This window comes from Ananas comosus, unplaced genomic scaffold (assembly GCF_001540865.1).
Source record: "Ananas comosus cultivar F153 unplaced genomic scaffold, ASM154086v1, whole genome shotgun sequence".
Lineage (NCBI taxonomy): Eukaryota > Viridiplantae > Streptophyta > Magnoliopsida > Poales > Bromeliaceae > Ananas > Ananas comosus.
Window position 1 is genome coordinate 1 of NW_017893567.1, and position 27,317 is coordinate 27,317.

Here is a 27,317-nt window from a genome sequence, read left to right on the forward strand (position 1 = left end):
GTTCATATATTATAACATTTTCAATTATTAAAAAATTATAAATTTTGTAAGCTAATTTTTTATAATCCGAACAATGCCTTTTTGCCCAGTTTCGGATAATTACCATTCTCGATAATGTTAGTTCAACTAGATTCTTTTTAATTTTGTGAATGTTTGTATTGTCCTGCCTTTTAGATAGCATATAATTACATCACATCAATTGATGTTAGATTTAATTTTAAAACAGACAATGCTAGTGCATTCGACCTACTCTCTTCCGATCATCATTGTGTGTGATAGATTTTTTATGTAACTATTAACTTCAAATCAACATGCTTACGCAGTAATTGTATGGCTCTTAAATACTTAAACTTATTAGACTATTTCTACAATTGGTCTTCTCTATTAGATTAGTCATTAATATTTAAAAATTAGTATTAATTATGGCTAATAAAGAAACTTTTTCATAAATACTTATTTTTTCTAAATTAAATTTATATTTCTATCCATCTTAATAATTTTTGAAAAATATTTATGCTAGCGAAATGCACTCAAATTACTCATATTTATTAATAAGAGAAAAATCTTTTTAATATATATTTTATATTTTCTACAGAAATTATTTACAATATCCATTATAAAAAAAATAAACAGAATAGTAAGGACGAATCCCTGATGGAAAAAAAATATTATTTAAAAAAAGATTTTCTGTATTTTTAGCCTGAATATAAAATTCGGTGCAGAGAGTGTGGTTTATACGCGTGGTGCAGGAGAGTTGCGTGGGATAGCAGGGGCATTTTGGTCATTTCGCGCCGTTGTTTCGTCCGAGGCCTCTCAGACGCTTTTGCTTGGTGGGGGGTGTGCGCGGCTCCGTCACCGCCGGTGTCCCTTTTCGGGGCCGAAGCTCCCCTTCCGTGTAACGCCCGTGTGGGCCCCACTTTGGAGAATAGGGTCCCTGCGCTCTGCGTATAGATTCGGCTCGTACACCGGCTCCCTCTCTGTGGGGCCAGCGTCTGACACGTAAGCACCGGCCCCACAGGACACGTAAGCGGGGCCCGCGTGTCACGCGCGGTGCATTTATCTTTCAATTTAGGAAAAAATTTGGAAAAAACTCCCTTGTGTTTCACTCTTTCTCATTTAGTACTCTATAGTTTAAAGTGTATTAAGTTAGTACTCTATAGTTTTATATTTTTTCACTTTAATACCCTATAGTTTAAAGTGTATCAAGTTAGTACCTGTGGTTTCACACTTTCTCACTTTAGCACCCTGTGGTTTAATATTTCATTAAGAAAAAAATAAAAACACAGAGTACTAACTTGATATAAAAATAAAATCACAGAGTACTAACTTGATACACTTTAAACCACAGGATACTAAAATAAAAAAATGTAAAACTATAGGGTATTAACTTGATACACTTTAAACCACATGATACTAAAATAAAAAAGTGCGATATCACAAGAAGGGTTTTTGAAGTTTTCCCAAAATATTTTTCAATACCCTTCCAAGTAGGTCTAATTTTATGAATACCCTTTACAATTTTAAAATTTTATATTTGTCCTTCAAAAGTATGAAAAGTTTCAAAAATACCCTCACCCGTAGGAGGAATTCTACACTGTCACACTTGCACCACGTCATCAATAACAAGCCAATCACATTTCTTCTTTTTAAACAAAAGTACAATAAAAATACTTTTTTACAATCATGATGGGACATATATTCTTAAAAGGATTAATTTGATTGGTTTGTTACGCCACGTCACTAATATACCCGTTGCATTCTAGAATTTTTCCACCCGTAGCAATCCGTCGTATTAGCTTCAAAATACCAATTTAACCCTCTATTTTATTATAATTACCACCCTCATAAATTTTTTTGAATATATGGAGACCCACCTCAATTACAACCCATTATAAAATAGCCCCCTAAATTTAACTTTTTAATTAAAGTCTTCTTAAATTTTATCTTCTTAAAATTGAATGATTTTTTATTATTAAATTAGAAATTTTGTCTAATCCGTTAATGATTCAACTAAATTTAATAATTTTAGTAACTTTGCAGTATATAAAATTAAACGAGTCTAAGAATAAAATCACAATGTAGATATAATCCATGTGTATTCCCCTAAAAAAAATTAAGAAGTTTATATTGAAAAAAGAAAAATTAATAAAAACTTTAAAGATTTACTTAAATGGCCTATAAGTGATAGTTTTGGTATAAATATTAAAAAATAATAGTGACAAAAGTTTGATTTTTAAACAAATAGTGAACAAATTAAGGGTAAAATAATAATTTCATATTTTTGAAGTAAAATAAAAAAAATGCTAAATTGACGGAAATTAGCAAAAAATAATGGTGAGGGTATTTATGAAAAAAATATTGTATTTAAAGGGGGTATTATTTTAAAATTTTGAAGGATATTTATGATATTTCATAATTTTGTGAGGGTACAAATGAAATTAACCCTTGAATTTATTTGTCTCCTCTTAATACTTACTGGTATCGTTTGGTTCGGGGATAAGCAAAAAGTTGTTATTCTAGGAATAGGTATAAATTGAGTTATAAGCGAGAATTAGATCAATTTTGCGTTTGGATGAAAATTGGGTTATTCCTGAGAATAAGAAAAATAGCGTTTGGTTAGGTAAGATGGAATAAGAAGAATAACGGGAAGTTATAAGTAAAAAATAATGATATTACCCTCTCATTATATTTGAATTTAAAAGTTTAAATTTTAAATTTATATTTTTAATTTAAAATTTTAACTTTTAAATTTCAAAATTTTAAATTAAAATTTAAAATTTAAAATCTCAAATTTTAAATTCAAAATTTTAAATTTTAAATTTCAAACTTTAAATTTAAGATCACACTTTTAATTTAAAAAATATATATAAATATATTTAAATTTTTAAATTTAATATCTAACATTTAAATTTAAAATATTAAAACTTGAAATTTGGAATACTTTATTTTGAGCATTACAATTTTAAATTTTAAAAATTTTAATTTTAATTTAATATACTTATATTTTACAATTTTTAAATAAGATAGATCCAGCTTGGAACAATTAAAAAATAATTTTTATAATTAAATTATAATATTGATAAAAATAATATTTTAATAAAGTTTATAGATTTTTATTTATTACATAATTTTATTTATTTTAAATTTTTACTTAAACTTAAATTTAATAAAAGAATTAATTCTATAATATTTAAATATAAATAATATTATTAATATAGTATAATTAATAATTTTATAACAAAAAAATATATTATAATATATAACATATTATATTTATATAATTTAGTTTTAATTCAATTCGTAATTTTAATTAAGTTTGAAATTAAATATTGAAATAGCACTATTTCATCAAAATGGTGGAACAGCAAATCCCAATCTATTCCGAAATAGTCAGGAATAGCAATATTTGATCGAAATAAAATATTCCTGCCAAAAATTATTTTGTTTGGCGGAATAGCGAGGATAACTTCCGTTATCCCCGCTTATACCGCCAACCAAACGGAGCCTAAATGTGTCCACAACCCCTAAATTTTAACCCATTTTGAAAATAATCTTTTTCTATTTTTTTTTATAATGTATACTTTTTCTGCTTGAGAACAATTTGATTTAACTTTTACAATCAGTAATTTTAAATTTCGTTAGAATGAAACACCAGAGATGCACGTAACCTTTTTTTCTAACTGAAATAATTTTTTGATCATGTGTATCTATCGTGAGAATTTATTTTAATTCTATGAAAATTATCAAAATTACTAATAAAATGAGTTAAATAAAATGATTAGTATGTGAATGTGAATATAAATCAAATTTAAGAAAAAAAAAATAGAGGATCATATTTAAAACGTGTTATAGCTTAGGGGGTGTTTTTACATTTTAACCAAGTATTAAAAGTACTAGAGAGGCCGCACTCCGGCGATCTCCCCCGTCGAGGTAAAGTTTTTTAAAATTAGGGTTAGGGTTAGGGTTAGGGTTTGGAGGTCGAGCGAACGGTGGGGAGGGGGCGATTAGGGTTTCGCATGGGCGGCCCCTCCCTCGCGTAGAAGATGACGAGGTTATTCTCTTTCAAGAGCGCCACCATCGCCGTGTGCTTCTTCAACCTCGCCGTCGCCGCCGCGCTCCTCCTCCGCGGCCTCTTCTTCGGCGTCGCCGTCCCGCGGAGACTCGCCCCATCCTACCACCACCACCACCTCGATCCCGGTACGTTCCCCCCTCGTTTGATCCCGATTTTCATGGATTTAAACTGCTATAAATTTGATCTTTGCAATGATCCATTTGATCTCTCGGGGACACTCTTCAGTTGCTTAATTGCGCAATGGATTAGAAAAACGCTTCTTTTGATTATTTGTATTTGGAGAAAGATTGAAATTATTCATCGAGAAAACTTGTCAAAGATTTTAATGAGATGATCGATTAAAATAAATTGATTGTTCATGTAGTGAATATCAAGTAATTTTGGACGTTAATTCGAAATAGGGCTAAAGTTCATATTCGAAAAGAAAATTTTAAATAACAAAGAGTTTATTGGGACCAAGAGAATGAGATAAAGCATGCATGCGATAGCGTGAATCGTAACGGCTCAGAACTTGTTCATTCATTTGGGGGGAAAAAAAAGGTTATTTTTTTATCTAATTATATATGTTTTTTCATTGGAACTATGGAGTGAATCGCATGTTATGGATTGTTAGGTTATTATTGTGTGCAAAACTATTTTATGTTACTGGATTGTGAATTATTCTACTATCTACTGATACTTTGAACACCTATGTTGGTAGTATCGCAAACATTTAGTAATTTGATGACACCTCTAGATGTTTAATTTGTTTTTTTTCTCTACCTACGAAAGCCAAAGTCAAAAAGTAGAATGGACATAAATCTTCATGCGAACTTATGTAGGATATTAGTTTCAAAATCAAGACTCGAAGTATCCTGTCTAAATTTGCAGAACTACATCTTCGCTGCAGAATTTGCTTGTAAATTTGTTAGTGAAGCTATGGACCCGAAATTACTCGCAAATGGATACTAACACGTGCATTATGTTTGTTTGTTTTTATTTATTACAGCGCAACTGAAGTACGTATTGGAATCTGAAGCATTACGACGTGCTATGGAGCCCTTGGAATTGATCAGGAGAGTAAGTAATGTTAGAATAGTAGTAGTCGTGATTCAGAAGCTTATCTTAGAGATTTTTCTTATTTGAAAAGTTTTAAGGCGGACTTTGTGATTTGTTAAATCCTTTGCCCTGGCATTTGATTAGATCAAAGAAATTGAACAAGAAGCATATACAGAATCAGGGGCAGAGACGCAACAAGCTCAAAAGCTAACCGCTGCAGTTGATTTGTCGAAGAGGTTAAAAGATCTAAGGGTGACGAATGATGCTAACAGCCAGAAAGGTTCGACTCAATCATTTTTTTGTAGCTGTCAAAAAGCTTTAGCAAACATACAGTGCTATTCATGAAAGGCAGTTCATTTTTCCCCTAACTATGCGGAAAATGTATATCATATGTTTCAGCTCTCGAGGAATGGCGTAAACGGAAGATTGAACGAGCAAGGCGTAGAGGAATTGGGAAAGATGCAACGGTATCTCAAACATAGTGATCACATCATGATCCCAAAATTGTTGTATGTTGTATATAACTAAAAAAGATTGATTATTGTTGTTAGTGTTGGTTGTGATGGTGGTGTTGAATTATGAGGATGAATCCTTGGGCTTTTTAAGTCTATAGAGCTGTATCATTGGGACAGTGGTGTTGTAACTGGGTGTGTAATGTTTGAGATAACATTTTTGGTAAGTTATAATCAGCTGAAGTAGCTTTGGATGTTCTCTCTGATCTGCTTATGTTTGATCTCTCTTGTATCTTTTCTGTCCTTTTAAAGAAGAAATGTTAAGGTCTCATTTGGTACTCTTGCTATTTCTTTCGTTTTTTCGGTTTTAAACACAAATTCTGTAAGCAGAGTGCGGTGCGGGATGGTGGATTGCTGGCAATCTACAAATCCACAAGTTTGTTTGTCGACGGAAAATAAGAACTATGTGGTTTTATAGATAGTTTCATCTGTGTACCGCAAATCTAAAAAGATTAGGATTGTGTACAGTAAGTGGATATTTATGTCAAACATTAAAAACTCTATCAGAACTTATTAAGAGCAAAACAGAAAATAAGAATACACAAAAAAGGAACAAAGGAAATATCAAATATGTTTATTACTATCATGCACACAACTCGCACGCATAACCTCAAACCTGCAAAGCATTTTTCTACAAGATTCAGATCAAGCACTTATAATCCTAAAACAAGAATCCTATTACATTCAAATCTTTATTAAGGATTTATTCCATAAAACATCTTAAGCCCAAACTTTGCGCAGAAACTTTCAACAGCATAATTATCATGACAATATATTCTAATGCTCCTCATCCTTCTCATCCTCTTAAATCTCAGTTTCCAGGTTCAGATTCTGAAGCTCGCCGGTCACATCTGCAATAATAAACAGTAAAAATATGTATGAGCTACGCTAACTCTATTAACTAACAAACTAACATGACATGTTCTAATCCCAAATTTAACATTGATTGCATGCATGCTTGGAATCATAGCTTCAAAATTCATTAGTTTCCTAACAGCATAGGCTTATCATAAATTTACAATGAGGCTCTTGTAAAAATGCTTCCAAAATTAGCAACTTTAGCAAATACCACATGAGAGCAGCATTATATATGTGTGTTCTTTTCGCCTTTATATAAAAGATGAATTCTATATATAGCATAAAAGAACCAAAAAGCAAGATAAAACATGAAAGAGAAACAAAATTTGCATTTAACCAACTTCAATAACAAAGAGCATTTATTTTTTGCATTTGTTCAATTTGGGCATCGTTGTGCGCGAGCAGGAAACAATTTGGAAATCGACAAAGTTATCTGATTTGTAAGTGCAAGCATTTATTAGCCTCACGTAAATCAACCAAGACATTATAACTACAGGGTCTATTCGGTCCGACTGGAGTTTATATAGAAGAGCAGTTCGAGTAGAACTGTGCTAAGAAGCACTAATAACTGAATTCTTCTCTACAGCTTTTCATCATAGTAGAAACAGAAGATTCAAATTAGATTTGCTACTTTTGGTGCTGAAAAACTTGTTTTGATTTCTGGTGCTTAAAAAAGTGCCAAATTATTTGTTAACCAGACACCTAACTCGACAGACTTATAACAACTACACGAGTAATCTAAAACATATAATGTCAAACTATTTCAGACGCATTAAGAAGTAGCACTGTATATTTTCTTTCATACCATGATCTGGGTAAATAGGAATTTGATCCACATGAGAAATGTTTGGCACTGTGGTATGACCTGCAGGAGCCTGCCCGCTCTTTGACTCCATAGAGAGCAATTTCAGTGAAATTTTCTTCAAATAATCAGCCTGAGATGTTAGAGTGTCAGAAAGATGAGAACTTTATAGTCTGACAAGCTGCATAGCAGGTAAAAGAACACAAAAGATACAAAAGATACAATGTATATTTTCTTTCGTACATGTATATGTTGTAGAATCGCATCTCGATATGATATTATGCTAAATATGGTCGTAGTTAATTCATTTGCTTTCGGTTCTAAAGCTCTCACTAACGGAAAAAAATAATACAACTTACGCTTGCTGCAGCAAGACACCGTTACAGAGATTAATACACTTCCTCGAAAAGCTTCACTCAGACAACATTTCACAGAAAACCAAGCCAGACCGAACAGGTCCTAACATCAAGAAAGAAAAGGCCAAGCATCATTTGCACAAAGGAAAGTTGGGGTGTAAATTTGGGTGTGTTATGCACATGGTGGCGCAAACACACATCAGAATAAGCTTCTCGGTAGATGCTTTTGGCAACAATGTCCCACTAGAGTAAACCCAAATCCACCGAAACCTATTTAGGCGGGTTAAGTAGACGGGTTAAACCTATTTAGGCCAAACCCAAGTCCGTTAACTTCGTTTCACGGCGTGCCGGATTGAGCTGTGTCATGTTGAGAACTGCCACACCACCTATTATGTAACTCTACTATGTGGTGAAATGGTATGGTATTAGTACCTGGGAAGTAGCCGTAGTATATATCTTCTCCTCGAATCGTACAGCAATTTTATTAAGTTCATTAATGCCCTCTGGAACGGATATCGGTAGGTGCCTCTTTAGAGACTCGATTCTGTGCGTACGAAGAGAAAAATCAATTGATTTAGTTTACAGCACAATGAAGTAAAAAACCAATTGCACAATTTGCAAACTAGTGATGTCGAAGATCACGACACGACGACATCGGAGTCTCCTTTTTCTTTCTTGAGATCAGAAAGAGCCCATGACCACCCATGATCTGCAGCATTGGATATCATAACACACCAGTTTCTATAAAATTCCATAACTAATTATAGCTCGCGTGAGTCATTGATCCGTGCTTTTTCATATTCTTTGCAGTTTTTGAAATTTTCTACTTACAATAATAATAATAATAATAATAAAAGCAACGATACTGAACGAGGCCTAAGGAAAGAATCGGCAGACTGACATCTTATTGACGATCCTCTGCCGGGCGGCGGTTTCGAGCTGCGCCCGCCAGTCGGCGCCGTTGGCGCCGACAGCAGCAACGCCTTCCGATCGAGAAGTGCTGCCGTTCGTCCCCTCCATTCCTGCAAACCCTAAACAACGAGATGGCAGGCATATGGATATGGACATGGATATTAAACGGCGAGTGTATCAAATGAGAGAAGTCAACAAAGCGAACTTTTTTTTTTTTTTAAAGAATAATCCTATAAACATTAATTTTTCACCAAATGACACCCAATAGTCCCACCGAATGTACTTGTGATTTGATATAAAAGACCGTAGACACTAATGATAATAACTGAGCTTAAATATTTTAGATCGATGGTTTAGATCCAACAAGTTATTATTGCTGTTCTGGTAATCTTGGACTATATGGGAGGAGTTATTATTGCCGTCCTAGTAATCTGTGACACTGGTTACTATTATTAATCGTATCATCGGGAAAACGCCAAATATCACTCCTGTGGTTTCGTTTTAAAGTGTATCACTTTTGTACCCTATAATTTTATTTTTCTCTTTTTGTTAAAGTGTATTATTTTCATATCCTATGGTTTTATTTTTCTCTTTTTATTATTCTTTTTACTAATTTTTTTGTTAAATTAGTGACAATGTTAAAAGTAAACGGTAAACATTACGTGCGGTGAGAAAGTACGATGAAAAAATATCCTATTTATTTTCGTACATAATATTGCTTTCCATATATTGCGATGAGTCGGTTATGATATATTTTCTGCGATTCCATCGGAATACGTAGAAGCATGTCCCTATATATTTTTACACCAACTTCATTTTATCTAATAGCATTAGATGTGGCTCAATGCCAAACTAAGCAATGCCAAACTAAGCCTGAGTCAAGTTGTTACAACGCCGACTTTTTTAAAGAATAATCCTATAAATATTTCTTATTCACCAAATGATCCTTCCAAAAATTTTATTTGGCTAACTAATTCTTTTTTTTAAGCTCAGTACCAAATTAGACAAAAATGAAGAAAAAAATCGGTGAATCGATCACGTTCTAAAATTTTATTTGGTCAGGTAAATCATTCATTATTTTCTAGTTGTTGTTGTTATTTATTGGTTTTTTTTATTGATTACGAGGATATTTCTGAGATTATTAGAATTATATATGAATTATTGAATTTTTGTTTGACTTTTAGGGTTGTATAGGTAGATTGTTAAAATTTTTTGGATTGTTAAGATTGTATGTGATTGGTTAGAATTATATACAATGAAATATAAAGAAATAATAAATTTTAACCAAATAAAATTTTGGTAGAATTATTTGGCAAATTATGACGTTTTTTAAGAGTTAGTTTGAAAAAAAAGCCCAAACAAAGCACACGGAGAAAATAGTCAATAAGTAAAAGGGCTCAATTACACTCTACCACGTTATACTCCACTATTATTTCGATTTGCTATATTGTACATCTTAAAAAGAGACACTTATATTATTGTATTTTATCAATAGCTATATTGTATTATAAATTTATTTATTTATTGTAATTGTTCCTTTTTTTTGTTTGTTTTTTTTTTCGCCATCCCTGAGGCCTGAGTTGCCTCATTCATATAGCTTAGTTCACATTCTGAATAAATGAAGAAGGTAGTGTGCTACTTTTTTCTCAAAAAAAAAAAAATTTATTTATTTTTTCTACCTTGAACTATTTTTTTTTCTTATAAATATCACTAAACTATTTTCTTTCTCGCCAATTCCTATATTACTGTTAATAAAATTATTATTTTAGACAAAATCTAACAACTTTATTAAAAAGCACCTGTTAAATAGCAAAAAAAAAATATAAAATAAATCTTTATGATATGCTCATTAAAAATTTCAATCAAGTTATTTTTTATTATTTTTATGTAATTTATTTTTTTATATCAAAATGTGTTGAATATATATGTTTTGTCACTTTTAACTAGTGTTTTTTAACAGCTTTTACATAAAATAATATATTTATTATTTATAGTGTAGAAATTGAAAAAGAATGAAAGATGAGTGAGAGTGATGTCTTTAAAAGAAAATATTACTACAGTGTAGAAGTAAAGATCTATATAATAAAGTGTAATATTGTGTAATCAAGCTTAGATAAAAATATATTGTCTTCTTCATTTATTTTATTTTATTTTAAGGGTTCATATTAAAATCGCTTTTATACTTGTTAAATCTTAGTCATATAACACGAGTGTGAAACTTTAATTACATTATTGTTAATTTTAATTCATGGGTTAATTTTATACAGATTTCTACAAACATAATGAATGAGAAATATATTTCTATAAAGTTCAACTTTTATATATTATCTCTATAAAAGTCCTGAGATGTTTTCAAATATATTCCTACTATTAGAATTGTCAGAAAAATTTAGTTAACCATAGATTAAATACTCAACCTTAGTTAGTTTTTTGACATTTTTACTCTTCTTATATTATACTGTTATGATTTTTGGAGAGACATATTTGTAATGGCAAAATTAAAAATATAAACGGTTCTCTAACTGTTCTCTAACGATAACAAAGGAGAGGGACGCAGAAACAACATATGAAAGTTGAATCTTGTAGGAATATATTTGTCATTCACTATGTTTGTAGGGACCTGTATGAAATTAACCATTAATTCATATTCATATGCAGATATTAGTATGTATTATTATCTGAATAAAATTCAATTCATTGTATCTGAATTCGTTTTCGGTGGATATGGTACTAAAAAATTTAGCATATAATACCTATCTGCATCTGAATTTATATCATTTATAAAAAAAAAATATGGGCACGAAAATGTTTTCGTCAAATATTTGATCGTATTCGACCGTTTTCACCCCTCGATGATCTACAAATGGGTCCTTATAATACCGAATAGTAAAAGCGAGCGAGCCGGGCCGAAATGGGCCGAGGCCCAATTCAACTACGGCCCACGAAACAAACCCTAACTCCACTCAATTTGTGTCCGCTTCCTCTTCTCTGAGCTTTTCCCTCTCTCCCATTTCTCCAATCTCCGCATCTTTTCGCTGGATTTAGAATCGGTAATTGCTTCGCTCTTCTTCCTTTCTCCGATCTCTACTCTCTTTGTTCTTTTGGTTTAATTTTGTTGAATCTCTACTTGAAACAAGGATCCTACGAAGTTCATTTCATAGCAAAGTGTGGTTTCTATAAGACTTTTTGTTTTTGTTTTTGTTTTTTTTGTTTTGAGTGACAAGTTTTTGGACTAAAGTCGAAATTAATATCCATTCATTTTTTTTTCCCTTTTTTGAGCATGTGAAAAGTTGCGTGTAGTAATAATGTCGAGAAATTCTTATCTCACAGCATAATTTTCGCACTAAGATTGGTATACAAGCAAATATATGTAATTTCAGGGATATGTGTGCAAATATTCCTTGTTCTTATTGTTCTGTGAGATGAACATGTGAGGAAGATGCTGTATAGATGTTATGTAGTTTCCGAAAATTGATGTGTCACATTTAGTTCATCCAAAATATTTATCCTAAGCTAAATATTTAACTAAAAAAAAGTTTTTTTTTTTTAATTTCCAGATGTGAACTTTGTAGTGATTGGAATCTCTTAGATGAACTGCATTTCGTGCGCGTCTTCTGCAGCTCTCTTTTCGAATAGCGGGCATGGACTTATGAGGAGAGCTTTATATGGGATTTCTATGATCTCATGGAGGAGAAGAGATATATGGCACGCCGGCATTGAAGCGCTCAATTTAGGTCTCATCCCGTCGGCAGTTCGTGTCCGGTGCTTCTCTTCTAAGCGCGTGCGTGCTTCGAAGTCGCCGAAGGCGGCGAATGAGAAAGCGGCTATGGCTGAAGAGGGTGATGCTTTTTATGTTGTCCGGAAAGGAGATGTTGTCGCCGTCTATAAAAATTTAACCGATTGTCAAGCTCAAGTTAGCTCCTCGGTACGTGCAGTTCCGAGCAATTCCCGGATTCAGCTTAATTCACCGTTCTTTAGTATATGCTTAAGTTAGACATTCAATTTACTATAGACGTATGGGCGCAGTTAACTAGATGTTGTTATTTAAGCTATAATAGTGCGAATGTTAACGCGGCAAATTCATGTACTCTGTGCTTTTCATGAAAGTAGGTGTGTGATCCTTCCGTCAGTGTGTACAAAGGTTATTCTTTGCGTAAAGAAACGGAAGATTATCTTGCTGCTCGTGGGCTTAAAAACCCTCTCTACGCCATTAATGCAGCCGATGTGAATGAGGATCTGTTTGGGAACCTAGTCCCATGTCCTTTTCAGGTAAGAAAATGACCCTCCGGTTTTATTGCGAGTTTACTGCATGCATTTTATCCTTCAATTCTGTTATGGTGGATTTGCAGTGTGCTGTAATTTAACATTGTGTTAGGCTGCAAGATAGTTTCATATTTGTCAAACTTGCTACCTGGAAATGCGTGAAAGATGTTGTTTTCTCATCACATGCTGGTGAAAGGAAACTATTGGACTTAATTGGTGTTAATAGGAAAGCATGATATATTTGATTCTATGATTGTAGCAAATAAATCGGCAAGTTACCACTATTTCTGTTGAAGCTCGTTCTTGATAGAGCCCATACTAGTTAGGAGCAACTCATATTAGTGTGGAAAGATCTACATGGTTGTTAAAAAAGATAAAATAAAAAATATGCTTATTTTTTATGTTAAATAGATAACTTCTAGCCGGTGACATGGAGTTCCAACTTCCAACTATGATGCTTTATTATTTGTTAAAATCTTATTCTTGTTTGTTATTATTTTGTAAGTGAACACAGAAAGTTTAAAATTACTGCCGCAGTTCACTGAAAGTGTTTTCTTTATATTGTCTTTCTTCTCTCTTTTTTTTTTTTTGGCAAATTGACTGTCGCCTTTTCCTCCCAGCAACCAGATGGACTTGCATTTTTGGTTGCTCAAACTGGCGAAAAGACTTCTACTTTGAAAAGGGCGCAGCACATGGTGAGTATGGTAATAACTGTCACATATTTATATTCAATTGTAGATTACCCTGAGATCTAGCATGTTGTATGAAATCACGTTGTTGTACGTAAATTGAGCCCTTGTTACTGTATATTAAGAAAGGATTTAATTTCCACAAACAAGCCAAATCAGTACGTGTATTGCTCACTTCTATGTGTGGATGTTATCATCATGCAGGAATCTTCTTCTGCCCTGATTGAACCGGCAAAGAAACATCTCAAGCTTGGGTATTCAGTTGAGCAGAAAACAATATTTCGTAATGACGTGAGTTCTAATGCCTGTATGCTCTGCTTCTTCTCTTTTCCTATCTGTGTATTATTCTCCTGCTGTTTTATTCTGCGGCTGATACCGCAGATATCTTATTTTGCGAATTGAGTTGGTGAAAATATGACAGAGTGGCGAAAAAAGATACATGACCTGTAATTCCTTCAAGAATTCATGTCACACAGACTGCACAGAGTTTGCTGTACTTGAGTGTTCTATACTTTATTTTAAGTTAGACAGTTATAATAGCATTCTGTGCTTGTGGAAGTCATCCTGGAATCAAGTATTATTCCAAATTGAGTTTGATTTGGTTGTTTTCCCGGATAATTGTGCTGATATTATATATGTTTTAGTAGTCGTTCGCAAATCGTAAGTTTGCAATATGAACTCTAATCTGGATAAACTTCTGAATATGAATCACATCAAGCTTGCTCAATGATATGCATATTGAAAGAACAAAGTGTGCCACATTTTGGAAGGAAACACTGGGAACTGTATGTGGGTGAGAAGAGATGATCGCTCTACTCCTAGGATTTTAAATTCATTTGGATTTGGTCTTTAAATTTTGTGCAGTATGTTTCATATTGATGGTAACTTCGTACATGATTGAGCTTTACCGCCTTTTAGTTAATTTGGTTTGCTAGACTATAATATTTTTCCTGCCATTTCTTTTCTGTCTTCAACATTAATTGCAATAAGAGTGTAATTTACCTAATCATGACAGGTGTCTTGTGTTCTTGAATTTGATGGTGCTTCAAAAGGAAATCCTGGAAAATCTGGCGCTGGAGTTATTCTTCGAGCTGAAGATGGAAGTGTGGTAGATACAGAATGGTTTCTTTGTTGTAATATGTTTTTCTTTTTAATATTTACGGTGAATTATTCGCACCTTAAGAATTTTGGAATCTTCTTGTCATGTGAATGAAGATTTGTAGAGTCCGCGAAGGTTTGGGTGCTGTAACAAATAATGTTGCCGAATATCGAGCATTGATTTTAGGAATGAAGTATGCTCTAAAGAAAGGGTTTCAGAAAATACGTGTGCAAGGTGACTCTAAGCTTGTTTGTAATCAGGTGCGTCGTTCAATATATCTCTGAATTTACCAACTTAATATTAATTTTTCTTAATCTTGATGTCTTGTACTGCGCTGCATATGCTAGTAGAGCACAATACTTCATGGTAAGAATTGATAAAGTTTCTGCTCTCACTGAAGTTTGGTCTCACTCACTTAATATACTGAAATTAAATTACTTTTGTACTTCATGCAGTTCGATTTAATCCCTATCCACAAAATAATGCCGTGATATCCTTGTGACCTAACTTTTGTGCAGAAATCTATCTATATGAGGCATATTTATTATTCTTAATAAATTTGCTTCCTTTCTCAAGACAGGTTCAAGATCTCTGGCGGGCCAGGCACGAGAACATGGCTGGCTTGTGCAAGGAGGCGAAGGAGCTCAAGGATATGTTTCTGTCATTTGAGATCAGACATGTTAAGAGGGTAACAAAAAGCTATCATTGTTTGTCTTTTGCCGTTCCTTTGTTCCATTTGGAAGCATTTTAAATCGAACTACTGCTGCTAAAAAAAGCGAAAACTCTATACTGTGATCTACGCAGCTGAGATAGAGCATAATGTGTAGGTAATTATATCTAAAATCATATTGTAAGTAAGTAGGCTTCTGTGCTTCACCAAGTCTAAGTTCTTCAATATATAGTGATTATTCGTCTTTTGAGAACACTATTAGCCAAAAAAAGCTTTAAACTAATTGAGATTTGTATTTTTTGGCAACCAATTTATTGCTGCTAATTTGGCTCACATTGGCTTTTCATATCACTTTGAAGGAGTTTAATGCGGATGCCGATGCTCAGGCGAACCTAGCCGTCGATCTCCCGAGTACGAACATTCTGTCCCTTCTATGCACCCATTAGTTCTTCATGATCACATCATAATTCTTGTCAGTCCTCCTTTCAGCCGGAGAAATTCACGAGGAATCCGGTCTGCGCTTCTCTGATTCTGGTGCTTAAAAGGAGCTCTCGCCGAGTTTTACTACGAGAGAAATAATAGAAAGGGATTGCTACGAAAGGAAGCAATCGATCGCTTCGACTCCAAACTTTTTCTTGTCTTTTTGCCTGATAATTTTACAACAATTGATTGCACCATTTTTGTACCAAATTTTTTGGAGGAGGTTGCTAGATCATTGAGAAGCTTGATGAGTTAATAGGTTGGCAAAGGGTGTTCACTTATTAATTGATTACTCTTTGTTGTACTAATTTTTTACAATTTTGAACATAGGCCTTGAAGATGTATGAACTGTGATGCTGTACTTAAAATAGTGCAACAATACATCTTTTACAAGTTGTTTCCCCTTTTTTTGACATGTTATGTAGAGTAGAATGTTTTCCTATGTTTGATGCAGTGGTATAACAATTTTATTTTTCTAATACTAAAAATTTAAAATAATGAATCAATAAGAGGGGGTAAAAATAGGATAAAATTTTTCATTATAGATTCCTCCTGTTTGCATCCCTAATTATATAATAATACTAAATATTCAAATTGGTTGTTTTAATTAATTTCAATGGGACATATGATTTACATATTATTTTTGAATGTATAAATAGTATTTTTTCTTATATATTAACTCACTTTATGGTACGATATAAATATTTTCTTCTTTTGTTTGGGGCATAATTTTACAATCCTAGATGTAGTAAGATAACCACAATTTTTTATAGTTTTTAACTACTAGAAAATAAATTAAAAATATATATATTCTATATATCCAGTTATCCACCATATTTATAGCTACAATTAAAAATCTTACGGGTGAGTAGAGTGGTCAACCCGAAATGATCGAACCCGACCCGACCAAACGGAGTTCGGATCCGCATCCGAATCAACCCGAAACCCGCTTATCCCTAATCCCGCTTTATCCCCTCCCTACACGGCTACACCTCTCTCTCTCTCTCTCTCTCTCTCTCTCTCTTCGTGGAGCAACAATGGCGACGCTCTCCTCGCTCTCTCCCTCTCTCCACTCCCATCCCCGCACATTGCCCTCTCGTTCTCCCTCCTCCTCCCCTTCGTTCCTCTCGCTTCTTCCGCGGAGACCGAAGCCGTTCTCGAGCCCTAGAGCGACCGCGAATGGCGCCGTACGAGGCGGCGCCGCCCCGGCGGCGGCGGCTGCGGAGTTCGTCCCCGACTCCTCCTCCGACGTGCTCACCATGTTCTTCAAGGCACGCTTCTTCTCTCCTCTCTCGTTTTTTCCTGCTCCGATTCTGAATTGGTATTTGTTCCCGAGGGTTGAGTCGTACAATTTAACTCTATTCCATTAGCAATTTGGTCCGTGTAGTTTGATTTGGTGAGAAAAAAATGAGCCAAATTCAACTTTTTTTTTTGGCACGTGTTAGGGAAATTTACTAACTTTAGATAGTTACTGGTTGGTGTTCTTGAATCAAATCAACTGGGGTTTCTTTGATCAAATTCAAGTTTAGTGGATCAAAAACTGCATGCAATTAGGAAAAAAAAAGCAAAAAATTGGTGAATTGATGTGAGTTTTAACCCTTTTTGTTATTGTTGGTGTGTACCAGGCTGAGGGAACCATGGATGAATCAAATATCCCTGCTGTGTCCAAGGCTCTAGAAGTTCGCATCGCCACTGCTCAATTTCGCAATACTTGTTTGTTTAAAATTTTGAATATTTTGTTCAATGTGATCCTTATATTTGGGGCGGGTTTTGGATGTTGTTTTGCAGGGAACAGAGGGAATCAGTGATGTGGTGGTGCGGGTCGCGGACGGCGTCGCCAGTGTTGAGGTGAGAGTGGCTTCTTTTCGTCGCCACATTTATCCGAACCGCGTAAACTTTACATCAAGAATCAGTTTTGTTTCTTAGTTTTATGCTTAGAATGTTTGAAATTGTAGGATAGTTCACATGATTCAGCTGACAATATATATGTATATATGCATTAGGGTTTGCTTGAGTTGGATTCACATCTGAGCAGCTCTTTTTGATTCTAATGAGGTTGAACACAAATAAGGAAAAACTCACCTTTCTAGACTTCTGAGTTGTAGAGTTTTGGTGATCGCGATAAATGTATCGCAATAAGTAGCTGTTGTTAGGAGATAATGCGGCGACCTGGCTACTAGCACTAATAACCAGTCGAACGGGCCCAAACTATCGGCCTAATTTGCTTTTAAGTCTAGTTATCAGTATTAGAGTTTCTAGTCTCTATACTTCCATTAGGGCGTCGCAGATTTTCACAAACTATCGGCCTAATATGCTTTTAAGTCTAGTTATTAGTATTAGAGTTCTCTCTGTCTTTATATTTCTGGTTGGGAGCGTTGGCAGATTTTTCTCTGTTTAGGTCCAATTTTCAAAGCCCGACAAATCGCAGGGCGGTGCGAATCCATCTCACACTTTCGGTAGCATACTGGCTTTGCTACGTAGTGTGAGATCTGGCCACTAGCACTAATAATTTGTCGGATTCATAATATCGAACCAAAATGCTAGACTGTTATTAAGTATCAGGTTCTGGTCCTTGTATTTTCACTAGGGGCCGTCACATTGAAGTACTACTGAATATTATTATTGAAGATTCTCGTATGCTCGAAAAAAGATCGGACTGATGTTTTTTTGGAGGACAAGGTAGCACGCTACCCGCTTACATTCATTGATCGTGAATAAGCTACAGGTGTTGGGGCACCGCCCTCGAGGAAAAAAAAAAAAAGAAAAATAAAAAAAAAAAAAAAAAAAAAAACGGTAGTAATATCAATAGCTTAAATAGTTCTGCCAGAGTTCCATCTTCAACAACTTTTGAGGCTGCTTACCGCCCTCCTGGGTTAGGACCGATGTTCCGAAAGATCGTATCATTTCTGGTTTCCAGATAAGCCACAAAGCCTACTAGTTTATGAGACCGAGAACGCTTGTTTGACGGTACGTTTTCAACGTCTCCAAACCTGTCCAAACTAGGTTCACATCGAACCCTAGATTCAGCGCTATGACGTCTTCCACCCCTGTCATAATACAACTTACGAATAATACGAACTGTGTGAATAGATAATCCGATGATTGCGACCTCACAGCCGGCCCACAAAGCACGCGAGGTTGGATCCTGAATCCACGCTCGCTGTGACTCAGCCTATCCTTGTGAGGATCCTTTTCTTGACGGAGAGCACACAAGAAACTTTTAAACTTTCACGGCAGATTTGAGCTACCAAGAATACCGGCGGGTCGTTCAATAACTCTCGTTCCGCCGTCCGCGCAAACCGAGTATGGTGGATTAACTGAAGAATTTCCATCTGGGGCTCCATCTCCAATACCCTATCGATCCCTGCTCACGGCAGAAGCTAGAAACTTTGAATAGTTCCTGAGATACTAGGTAACTGCGCTCCCCCGAGAGCTTGTTCCCACCTCCATTCCCAGACAACCTGGAGTCGCTTACTCTAAGATTTTTCCCCACCGACTCTTGGTAAGCTTCCGGGAACAGCCGGCTCAGTGTTTTCTCCCCACACCACCGATCCTGCCAGAAATCAATGCTACACCCGTTGCCAAGAGAAAACGTCGTCCCCCATTTAAAGATGGTAGATACCGAAAGGTTGCCTTTCCACCAGCTGGAGAATGGCCTGAAGGATGTACCTTCCCTGAGGGGTATTCTTCTGCGATAGTACAAATCACGTGTTAGCTTATTCCACAGTAAATCAGGTTCAGTGTGGAATTTCCACCACCACTTGGTCAGGAGGGCCTGATTCATGATCTCCACATCCAAGATCCCTAACCCCCCTTCTTCCTTGGTCCTGCAGACGTTTTTCCAAGCCACCAAACGTCCCATACCAGCATTATCACGACTACCACTCCAGAAAAAATCTCTTCTCATGGCTTCGATCCGCTTAACCACCCAAGCGGGTGCCTTGAACACTGATAAGTAATATAGAGGTATGCTGGTTAACACTGCATTGACCAGGATAAGTCTACCTCCCCTAGAAAGAAGTTTAGCTTGCCAACCCTCAATTTTACTCTGAATCTTCTGAATGATCCCAGTCCATACTACCTTGGAAGGTGGTTTAGGGGAGAAAGATAAGCCCAAATATATGGATGGGAGGGTGCCGACTCTACACCCGAGAGTACTAGCTAACCTCATTCCTTTACCTTCCTCCTGCCCCAGGTAGTAGAGCTCCGACTTTTTCCTATTGATTTTCATACCAGATGCCCATTCAAATAGCCGCCATAGGAACCTTAGATTTTTCATGTACCTGTTTCTAGCCTTGCAGAAGAAGAAAGTGTCATCCGCGAACTGAACGAGAGTGACCTTACAAGCCTCAGACGGGCCAACTCCTTTGATGAGATTGTTGTTGGTTGCCTCTTTGGTCATTCGTGCCAAACATTCCGCCACCAATAGAAAGAGGAACGGCGAAAGTGGGTCCCCCTGTCTAATGCCTCTCCTCGTCTTAATCCAGTTGGTCGGTTCGCCGTTCACAAGGATCGCCACTTTCGCATCACACACACATGCTTCTATCCAACCGCACCATGTATCATTGAATCCCCACCAGCGTAAAATTTGAAAAAGGAACGGCCACAGAATCCTATCGTAGGCCTTCTCAAAGTCCACCTTAACCCCCACGCCGTCAACCGCCTTTTTAATCCCCCAACTAACAAGCTCGGAAACACAGGCAAAAGCATCGGTAATGTTCCTGCCTTTCAGAAAGGCTGATTGGGTTGGGGATATCAAGCCCTTCATGACTTGTTCTAATCTGTTGACCAAAACCTTAGATATTATTTTTTGAATCCCGTTCAACAGACTTATTGGTCGAAAATCATTAGCCGTAGCGGCCCCCTCCTTCTTGGGAATAAGCGTAATGAAGGTATAGTCAATAGCGGCGGAGGAATGTCTCCTCTCGTACAGTTCCTGAAAAACGCTCAGTAAATCCTCCTTGACCGTGTCCCAGAACCTTTGGTAGAACATAAGAGAAAAGCCATCCGGTCCTGGTGCCTTGTCACCCCCCAACTGGAACACTACTTGCTTGATTTCTTGTAAGTTAAACGGCTCGGTCAACCTCGAGAGATTGGTATCAGCTACTCGGTTGGACGTGAATAGCCCGGTCCAGTCCCCAAATGAAGTCGGGTTTGACGCGTCGGGAGTGAAGATTGACTTAAAGTAACGGTAGAAGTAGTCTCGCTTATCCTCTTCGGATCGATAGCTAGTACCATTTTCTCCCATCGTGCCGATCCAGTTGGCTCGACGCCTACCATTCGCAACCGAGTGAAAGAATTTAGTGTTGCCGTCCCCCTCACGTAGCCAATGTTGTTTGGCCCGAGTTTTCCAAAGAGAGGTCTCATCACTCAATACCCTCGCCAACTCATCCTTTAGCGCCGCTCTCTTATTTTTGTCATCAGGCTCCAGATTGTTCGCTTCTTCTGCTTTGTCGATTCTATGTATTTCGTCCATCAGTACTGCCTTGGACTTTCTGATGCTATAGAACACATTATTGCACCATTCTTTGATCCTCACCCGGCAATGTCTCAACTTTGCGGTGAAAGATAAAATCGCCGATTTCCCTTGATTGCTCGGGGATCCCTCCCTCCACCACACCGGCATTTTCATAATGAAGTCTTCGTGCTTCAACCACGCTTCCTCCAACCGAATCGGACTGATGTTATTCTACACCAGATCGGACTGATGTTATTCTACACCACACCGGCATTTTCATAATGAAGTCCTCGGGGATCCCTCCCTCCACCAGATCGGACTGATGTTATTCTACACTTATAACCGATTAGCTTGTCTAATGTGGCACACATTTACTAGCGGCGGCCGATTCCATTTGTACTAAACCTGCTACTAATCGCTAGTTCCTCAGAAAATAATACGCGAATAGTACTTGAGCCCCAAGCATAGATGTCAGTGGTACGATATCCAATGCACCATCCTACATGATGTTTGTTTCTCGCAATCTTGCACTGATCCATATCTTTGAGGGTTCTGTTTGTAATCTCATTCTATATAGTAACTTATTCCTTAGCTTTGAATATGAGGTAAAAATTGTGTTTACCAGTTGTCGTATGTTATCAGATCAACAAATAAGTTTCGCGCAAATAAAGTTCTTAATATATTCGCGACTGATCTTCTTGGTGCAGTTGACGAAGCAGACCACCGTGCAAGCCACAGGGGCGGCTTCGAGCCTGGTCGAGATCATACAAGGGTCAGGATTCAAGCTGCAAGCTCTGAATTTGAGTTTCGAGGATGAAGAAGATGCTGCCGACTAGTTTTGCATTGCGACCGATCTCCGGTTTTGTTGATGTCGAATTAATGCTAATTTTCAACCCTCTTTTTTCTTTTTTTTAAAAAATTTTATTTATTTATTTTACCTCGCTGTTGCCGTATATACTACTGTTTGAATACCAACCCTTTTTTGTATCCATGGAACTGGAAGTCTCTATGCTGCAGTTGCTTCTTATACTGTTTATAAGTTGTAAAGATGATGGGAAAAAAAAAAAAAAAAACCCGAAAACTTTAGTTTACGATTTAAAATTATAAAAATTGTTAAAATTTAATTGTAAAGATGAAGCGAGAAAAAAAAACCTAAATTCGTATGCGTTGTCTATTTTAGTTTACAATTAAAAATTGTTTATTATTATAGTTTTTTTTTAAAAAAAAATTTCTATTTGTTGAGAGTGGGATTTGAACCCACGCCCTTTCGGACCAGAACCTTAATCTGGCGCCTTAGACCAACTCGGCCATCTCAACATTGACGAACANTTTTTTTATTTTAAAAAACAGAGCAAAGCTTGATAAAAATGATAGGCTGCTAGAATTTGTGCAGAACCTTGAGTCTGCATGCATTGAAACAGTCGAGTCCGGTAAAATGACAAAGGATCTTGCGCTTCTTATCCACGGTCCCAAGTCAGTATGCTCACTCTGTTTATTCCAATTAGAAATACTTCTATAATTGATGTATTTTCAAATCAAGAAGAGTACACGGCAAAAATCTATTTTCTCCCTTCCTTTATGATAAACTGAACTATTCTGTTTTGTTTAGGGTATCAAGGGAACATTACTTGAGCACGGAGGAATTCATTGATGCAGTTGCTCAGAGACTTAGAGAGAAACTTCAAGATCGTGCTGTTTTGTAGAGTCGGGTCCGACATCCAATCCGACTGCTTAAGGAAAGAAGATTAGAGAAGTTCATGCAGGACTCTGGAAGATTGCTTCTAGAGGGCTGGGGTATACTTGTTTTTTTTTTTTCTTTTGAGATGATAAAATAAGCGGAAGATTACTTCGATTGGATGTTTCATTCATGAAATGGGTATTGCAATTTTTTTTTCTTTCAATGGTGTCATTTATGAGGGTTTGTATCTCTGTATATTGCTTATTACAGAATGAATGCTACTTCTATGGAATTCTGAAGGCCGGTGAATGCCGTGGTCGTTCAACTCAAAACACGTGGAAATGTGCGCATGATTATCCAAGCGCACAAACAAACATGTGGCTCGGTCTTGGACCGTATGTTCCAAAATTCTGTGGATGATCTGTGGTCCCCTGGTATTCTCCCGGTGGTTGATTAATATTTCCAGGAGCATTCACATGAAGAGGAAAGAACGAGATTATTTTCTCCAAGAATGAATGCGGAAACAAAGCAGGGCCCATTATTCCAGCACAGATGCCCTGCATTGGTACCATCGCCAACGTCATTGGTATGATGATGTGTGGCGTCTATTTTTGCTTGAGCTAAGGGTATAAAAAGTGTGTGCATTGTCCCTGCATTAATTACTATTGCCAAAATTATTGGTGTCATTACTGTTGTCATTACTATTGTGAAAGTCATTGGTGTGAGAGGAATAATACTCTTTTTCTTTCTTCCTCTGAATCAACGGGAATATATGTGCAGAGTCCCTGCATTACTGTTGCCAAATTCATTGGAGATGTCTTTGTCCTTTTGAGTTGAATGTAGGGAAAAAATATGTGCGCTTTGTCCCTGCGTAGTTATTGACCAAGTCATTGCCGTGATGACGGAAGTCCTTTTGTTCGTACATTGCTGTCGAAGTCATTTTTTTTTATTAAATTAGGGTAAAATGTGTGGATAGGCCCTGCGTTACTTCACTCTTCCTTATACCTTTTAACAATGTGCTGTTGCACGCACCGCCTCTATTATAAGTGATAAAAAATTTGATGATTGATATTCGAGTTCTCAAGATCGAATTCTAGTTGATTCATATTTTTAGTAAAATTTATTTCTAAAAGAAATAACCGAGGTAGGTAGTATGCCACCTTTCTCTTTCAAAAAAAAAAAAAGAAAAAAGAAAAAAGAAAAAAAGAAAGTGCTGTTGCTTCTTTGCTTCATTTGGGATTGCTTAGGCCATGCACAACCTTTTTCCAATTGTCCCTAGAGTTCTATAATTATTTCAATGAGCTTGTTATCTTGCCTAAGTGACTGGCTACTAAGAGAGAGAGAGAGAGAGAGAGAGAGAGAGAGAGAGAGAGAGAGATGAGAGGATGGTTGTCATCTTTTCGTTTGTCGGCGGAGGAGAGGAGAGCTCGGCAGGAGGTGGCCCTCCCCAAGACCAAGGACACCGTCGCTTCCTTCCCCATCGTCGTCTTCAGGTCCTCCTCCTCTTCTTCTGCTTCCTCTTCTTCTTCAAAAACACTTCTCTCTGAAGTAACTTAAAGCTTCTCTAGTTGCTGAGAACAACAGATGTTGCTTGCTCCGTGTTCTTTAACATGATATATATCAGAAAAACGCTAAGAATTTATTAATGCTCTTTCGACCAGTGTGATAGTTTCTTCTTCTTCTTCTTCTTCTTCTTCTTCTTCTCTGTATCATTTTAACTTTTCGAAACAGATAGCATACTATCTTTCTCTCAAAATTTTTTTTTCAAAATTTTGCTTGTGCAGCCACTCGTACTGCCCCTTGTGTCGACGGGTTAAACAGGTGCTAACGGAGCAGGGGGCGACTTTTAAGGCGATTGAACTGGATGAGGAGAGTCAGTATATATATATTCTCATTACATATAAATAACCAACTTCATATATATGTCCTTTTTTGTTTTAAAATAATGTAATTCTCTTTTCTTTTTCTTTTCTTTTATTGAATTCTTCGAATCTTATTTCATTAGCGTCGGAACATTTGTCTAAATAAAGTGAGAATTAAGACAGCTCTTGATTGACAACATTATACATCGTAACTTTTCTGATACCTAAAAAAAAGGATTCTTAATTTTTGAGAGTTTCTGATAGTACGTAATATTTCCATCCGAGTGAAGGTGATGGGTCGGCTATACACTCGGCGCTGATGAAGTGGACCGGACAGGCCGCATGTCCGAATGTTTTTATCGGCGGAAAGCACGTCGGCGGTTACAACGGTAAGTTAATTTGCGCATATATATATATATATATATATACACTAGCTGAGTGTACGTGTAAATACACGTAACAATTATTTTAATTTATTTTAAATCAATATAAATTTGCACATTATATTTATTTAAAAATTTATAATTTGTAAATTCATATGTTATACTTTATTAAAAAATATTTGTAATATTCTATATTTTTTTTTACATATATTAAATATTTATATATATTTTTTATTTCTGATGATCTAAAATTTAAATATGTGTTTTAAACAAAAAACATCAAAATTTAATTCATATTTATTTCAAAATTTAAAATTTAATTTTTATCCACTATAATTAAAATTTTTGGATAAGAATGCTATTTTTTAACAAATTAATCATAACCGTTCGTTCTTATTTGAGATTATTTTAATTAAGTGAACCGTTCATTTTTAATTGACACAACCGTTCGTAAGATTGGATTTATAGATGGATAAGAATGCTATTTTTAACATATTAATCACAACCATTCATTCTTATTTGAGATTTTTTTAATTAAGTGATCATACATGGTCGTAAAAAATATAGAGAATATTCTTTTATTTCTTTTTGGATTATTTTATGAGATGAATAATAATGCTACTTTTTTTAACAAATTAATTATAACCATTCGTTCTTATTTGAATTTTTTTTAATTAAGTGATCATACCCGTTTGTATCCGTTCCTAAAAAATATAGGGAATATTTTTTTATTCTTTTTTGGATTCCGTCTGTCATTGTCGGAATTCCTATGCGCTTTTATATATAGTATAGATATAGAGCCAGTCTTCTATACTATCTATAGTATCGGGGCTCCGATACTATAGTCCCGTTTTCAATTTTAGGGCGTTCAAATCAACGATCCACACCGTTAAAACTGATCTAGGGTATTTAAAGTTTTTAAAAGTAAAATTTTATATTTTTTCAACATAGTTTACTTTATGATCAAACCATTTCAAAATTGTCAATTTTCAATGACTACTATGACGAGTTTGGAGTTTAATGGTGTAGAAGAATCTAAATATCTTCAAATTTTGATAGAAAATACTTTAAACTATCTAGATTAAGGTTAACATTCTTGATCTTGAATATAAAAATTCTATGCTTAAATTTTAAAGATTATTCAATTTCTACCGTCCATTTTGACATAATTTATTTACTAAATAAACGATGTCGAAAAAAACTAAAATTTTATTCCTAAAAACATCATATATTCTAGATCATATTTAACGGTGTGAATCGTTAATTTGAACACCCTAAGATCGAAAACAATACTACGTACTATAGATAGTATAGTAGCCTCTATATATATATATATATATATATATATATATATATATATATATATATATATGTTTGTTTCTTTCGCCTGCTCTTTCTTATAATTATTTCTCAACTATATATGATGATGTAGTTGTGATGTCGAGGCACAGAGAAGGGAAACTGGTACCTCTGCTCGTCGAAGCAGGCGCCATCGCCGCCGCCGCCCCCGCCCCAGCCTCAGCCCCCGCTGATTGATTAGTTAGAATCTGCATACACAATTCGCTTGCATGGTGCATGCAGTTAGTTAATTAGGTGCTCTCTGAATAATAATAATAATAATAATAATAATAATAATAATAATAATAATAATAATAATAATAATATATATGCAGCTCCTGCTTATGTAACGTAACTACTTCTCTTTCGACTTTTGAATAAATAGTTCGGACCTTATTATAAATTGGTTTTCTGCTGCTGTGTGTGTATGTATATATTTCTGCTGATGATTATGAAACGAAGAGCCTGTATTTGGTTTGAAATGAGGAAGGGTATGTACAATGTGTGTCGTTTTGATCGGACTATCTAACATTTACAAATTTTGATTTTGTTATCAAATCTTTTACTTTTATTTTTTTTGAGCTGCAAAATAACTTGTTAACTTTAGCATTTGAATACATCGCAGTTTAGTTAGTATATTTTCATTGCAATTTATATAATTACAAATTTCTTATTAAAATAAATTGCTAACTTAAATTTTATTCTAAAATTAAAAAATTACATACTAAAATTAAAGTTTTTGAATATTAGATGGTCGAATCATATTGATTAGATTAACCCCTTTGTGCTATCAAGTTTTCTGCCATTAGATTAACCCCTTTGATTATTTTTACCTGTTCAACCAACC

At 35.3% G+C, this 27,317-nt stretch overlaps 5 protein-coding genes and 1 non-coding gene across 11 annotated transcripts; 4 read left to right on the forward strand and 2 right to left on the reverse strand.

The window, feature by feature from the left end:
* Positions 1 to 3,912: 3,912 nt before the first annotated feature.
* Positions 3,913 to 5,828, forward strand: LOC109706331. The gene is made up of 4 exons (XM_020227113.1): positions 3,913 to 4,197; positions 5,061 to 5,131; positions 5,255 to 5,390; positions 5,510 to 5,828. The coding sequence occupies exons 1-4, from the start codon at positions 4,044 to 4,046 to the stop codon at positions 5,590 to 5,592; spliced, it is 444 nt and encodes a 147-aa protein (XP_020082702.1). The 5' UTR covers positions 3,913 to 4,043; the 3' UTR covers positions 5,593 to 5,828.
* Positions 5,829 to 6,175: 347 nt separating this feature from the next.
* LOC109706329 (mediator of RNA polymerase II transcription subunit 15a-like) lies at positions 6,176 to 8,753 on the reverse strand. Its single transcript, XM_020227110.1, has 4 exons — positions 8,540 to 8,753; positions 8,071 to 8,182; positions 7,286 to 7,415; positions 6,176 to 6,473 (listed from the first exon to the last, which is right to left on the reverse strand). Exons 1-4 carry the CDS (start codon positions 8,704 to 8,706, stop codon positions 6,427 to 6,429), a joined length of 456 nt encoding a protein of 151 aa, XP_020082699.1. The 5' UTR covers positions 8,707 to 8,753; the 3' UTR covers positions 6,176 to 6,426.
* Positions 8,754 to 11,501: 2,748 nt separating this feature from the next.
* On the forward strand, positions 11,502 to 16,164 carry LOC109706335. Of its 5 annotated transcripts, none has more exons than XM_020227122.1 (10): positions 11,502 to 11,600; positions 12,171 to 12,475; positions 12,661 to 12,819; positions 13,434 to 13,517; positions 13,707 to 13,793; positions 14,518 to 14,610; positions 14,718 to 14,861; positions 15,182 to 15,289; positions 15,631 to 15,682; positions 15,761 to 16,158. In XM_020227122.1, exons 2-10 carry the CDS (start codon positions 12,200 to 12,202, stop codon positions 15,811 to 15,813), a joined length of 1,056 nt encoding a protein of 351 aa, XP_020082711.1. In that variant the 5' UTR covers positions 11,502 to 11,600; positions 12,171 to 12,199; the 3' UTR covers positions 15,814 to 16,158. The 5 variants fall into 5 exon arrangements, 4 of the variants coding, with proteins under 4 accessions (XP_020082711.1, XP_020082707.1, XP_020082710.1 ...); XR_002215169.1 differs by having other exon boundaries at positions 11,514 to 11,600; positions 12,108 to 12,475; positions 15,178 to 15,289; positions 15,761 to 16,164; XM_020227118.1 differs by having other exon boundaries at positions 11,515 to 11,600; positions 12,108 to 12,475.
* Positions 16,165 to 16,744: 580 nt separating this feature from the next.
* On the forward strand, positions 16,745 to 22,236 carry LOC109706330. The gene is made up of 4 exons (XM_020227112.1): positions 16,745 to 17,022; positions 17,377 to 17,430; positions 17,540 to 17,599; positions 21,917 to 22,236. Exons 1-4 carry the CDS (start codon positions 16,789 to 16,791, stop codon positions 22,043 to 22,045), a joined length of 477 nt encoding a protein of 158 aa, XP_020082701.1. The 5' UTR covers positions 16,745 to 16,788; the 3' UTR covers positions 22,046 to 22,236.
* A 209-nt stretch (positions 22,237 to 22,445) lies between these two features.
* TRNAL-AAG lies at positions 22,446 to 22,526 on the reverse strand. Its single transcript has one exon. It is a non-coding gene; the product is annotated as a tRNA-Leu (tRNA).
* Positions 22,527 to 22,545: 19 nt separating this feature from the next.
* LOC109706328 (glutaredoxin-C6-like) lies at positions 22,546 to 26,952 on the forward strand. Of its 2 annotated transcripts, XM_020227109.1 has the most exons (6): positions 22,546 to 22,682; positions 22,819 to 23,003; positions 23,158 to 24,380; positions 24,672 to 24,760; positions 25,040 to 25,138; positions 26,584 to 26,952. In XM_020227109.1, exons 3-6 carry the CDS (start codon positions 24,265 to 24,267, stop codon positions 26,670 to 26,672), a joined length of 393 nt encoding a protein of 130 aa, XP_020082698.1. In that variant the 5' UTR covers positions 22,546 to 22,682; positions 22,819 to 23,003; positions 23,158 to 24,264; the 3' UTR covers positions 26,673 to 26,952. The 2 variants fall into 2 exon arrangements, with proteins under 2 accessions (XP_020082698.1, XP_020082697.1); XM_020227108.1 differs by lacking the exons at positions 22,546 to 22,682; positions 22,819 to 23,003 and having other exon boundaries at positions 23,889 to 24,380; positions 26,565 to 26,952.
* Positions 26,953 to 27,317: the final 365 nt, after the last annotated feature.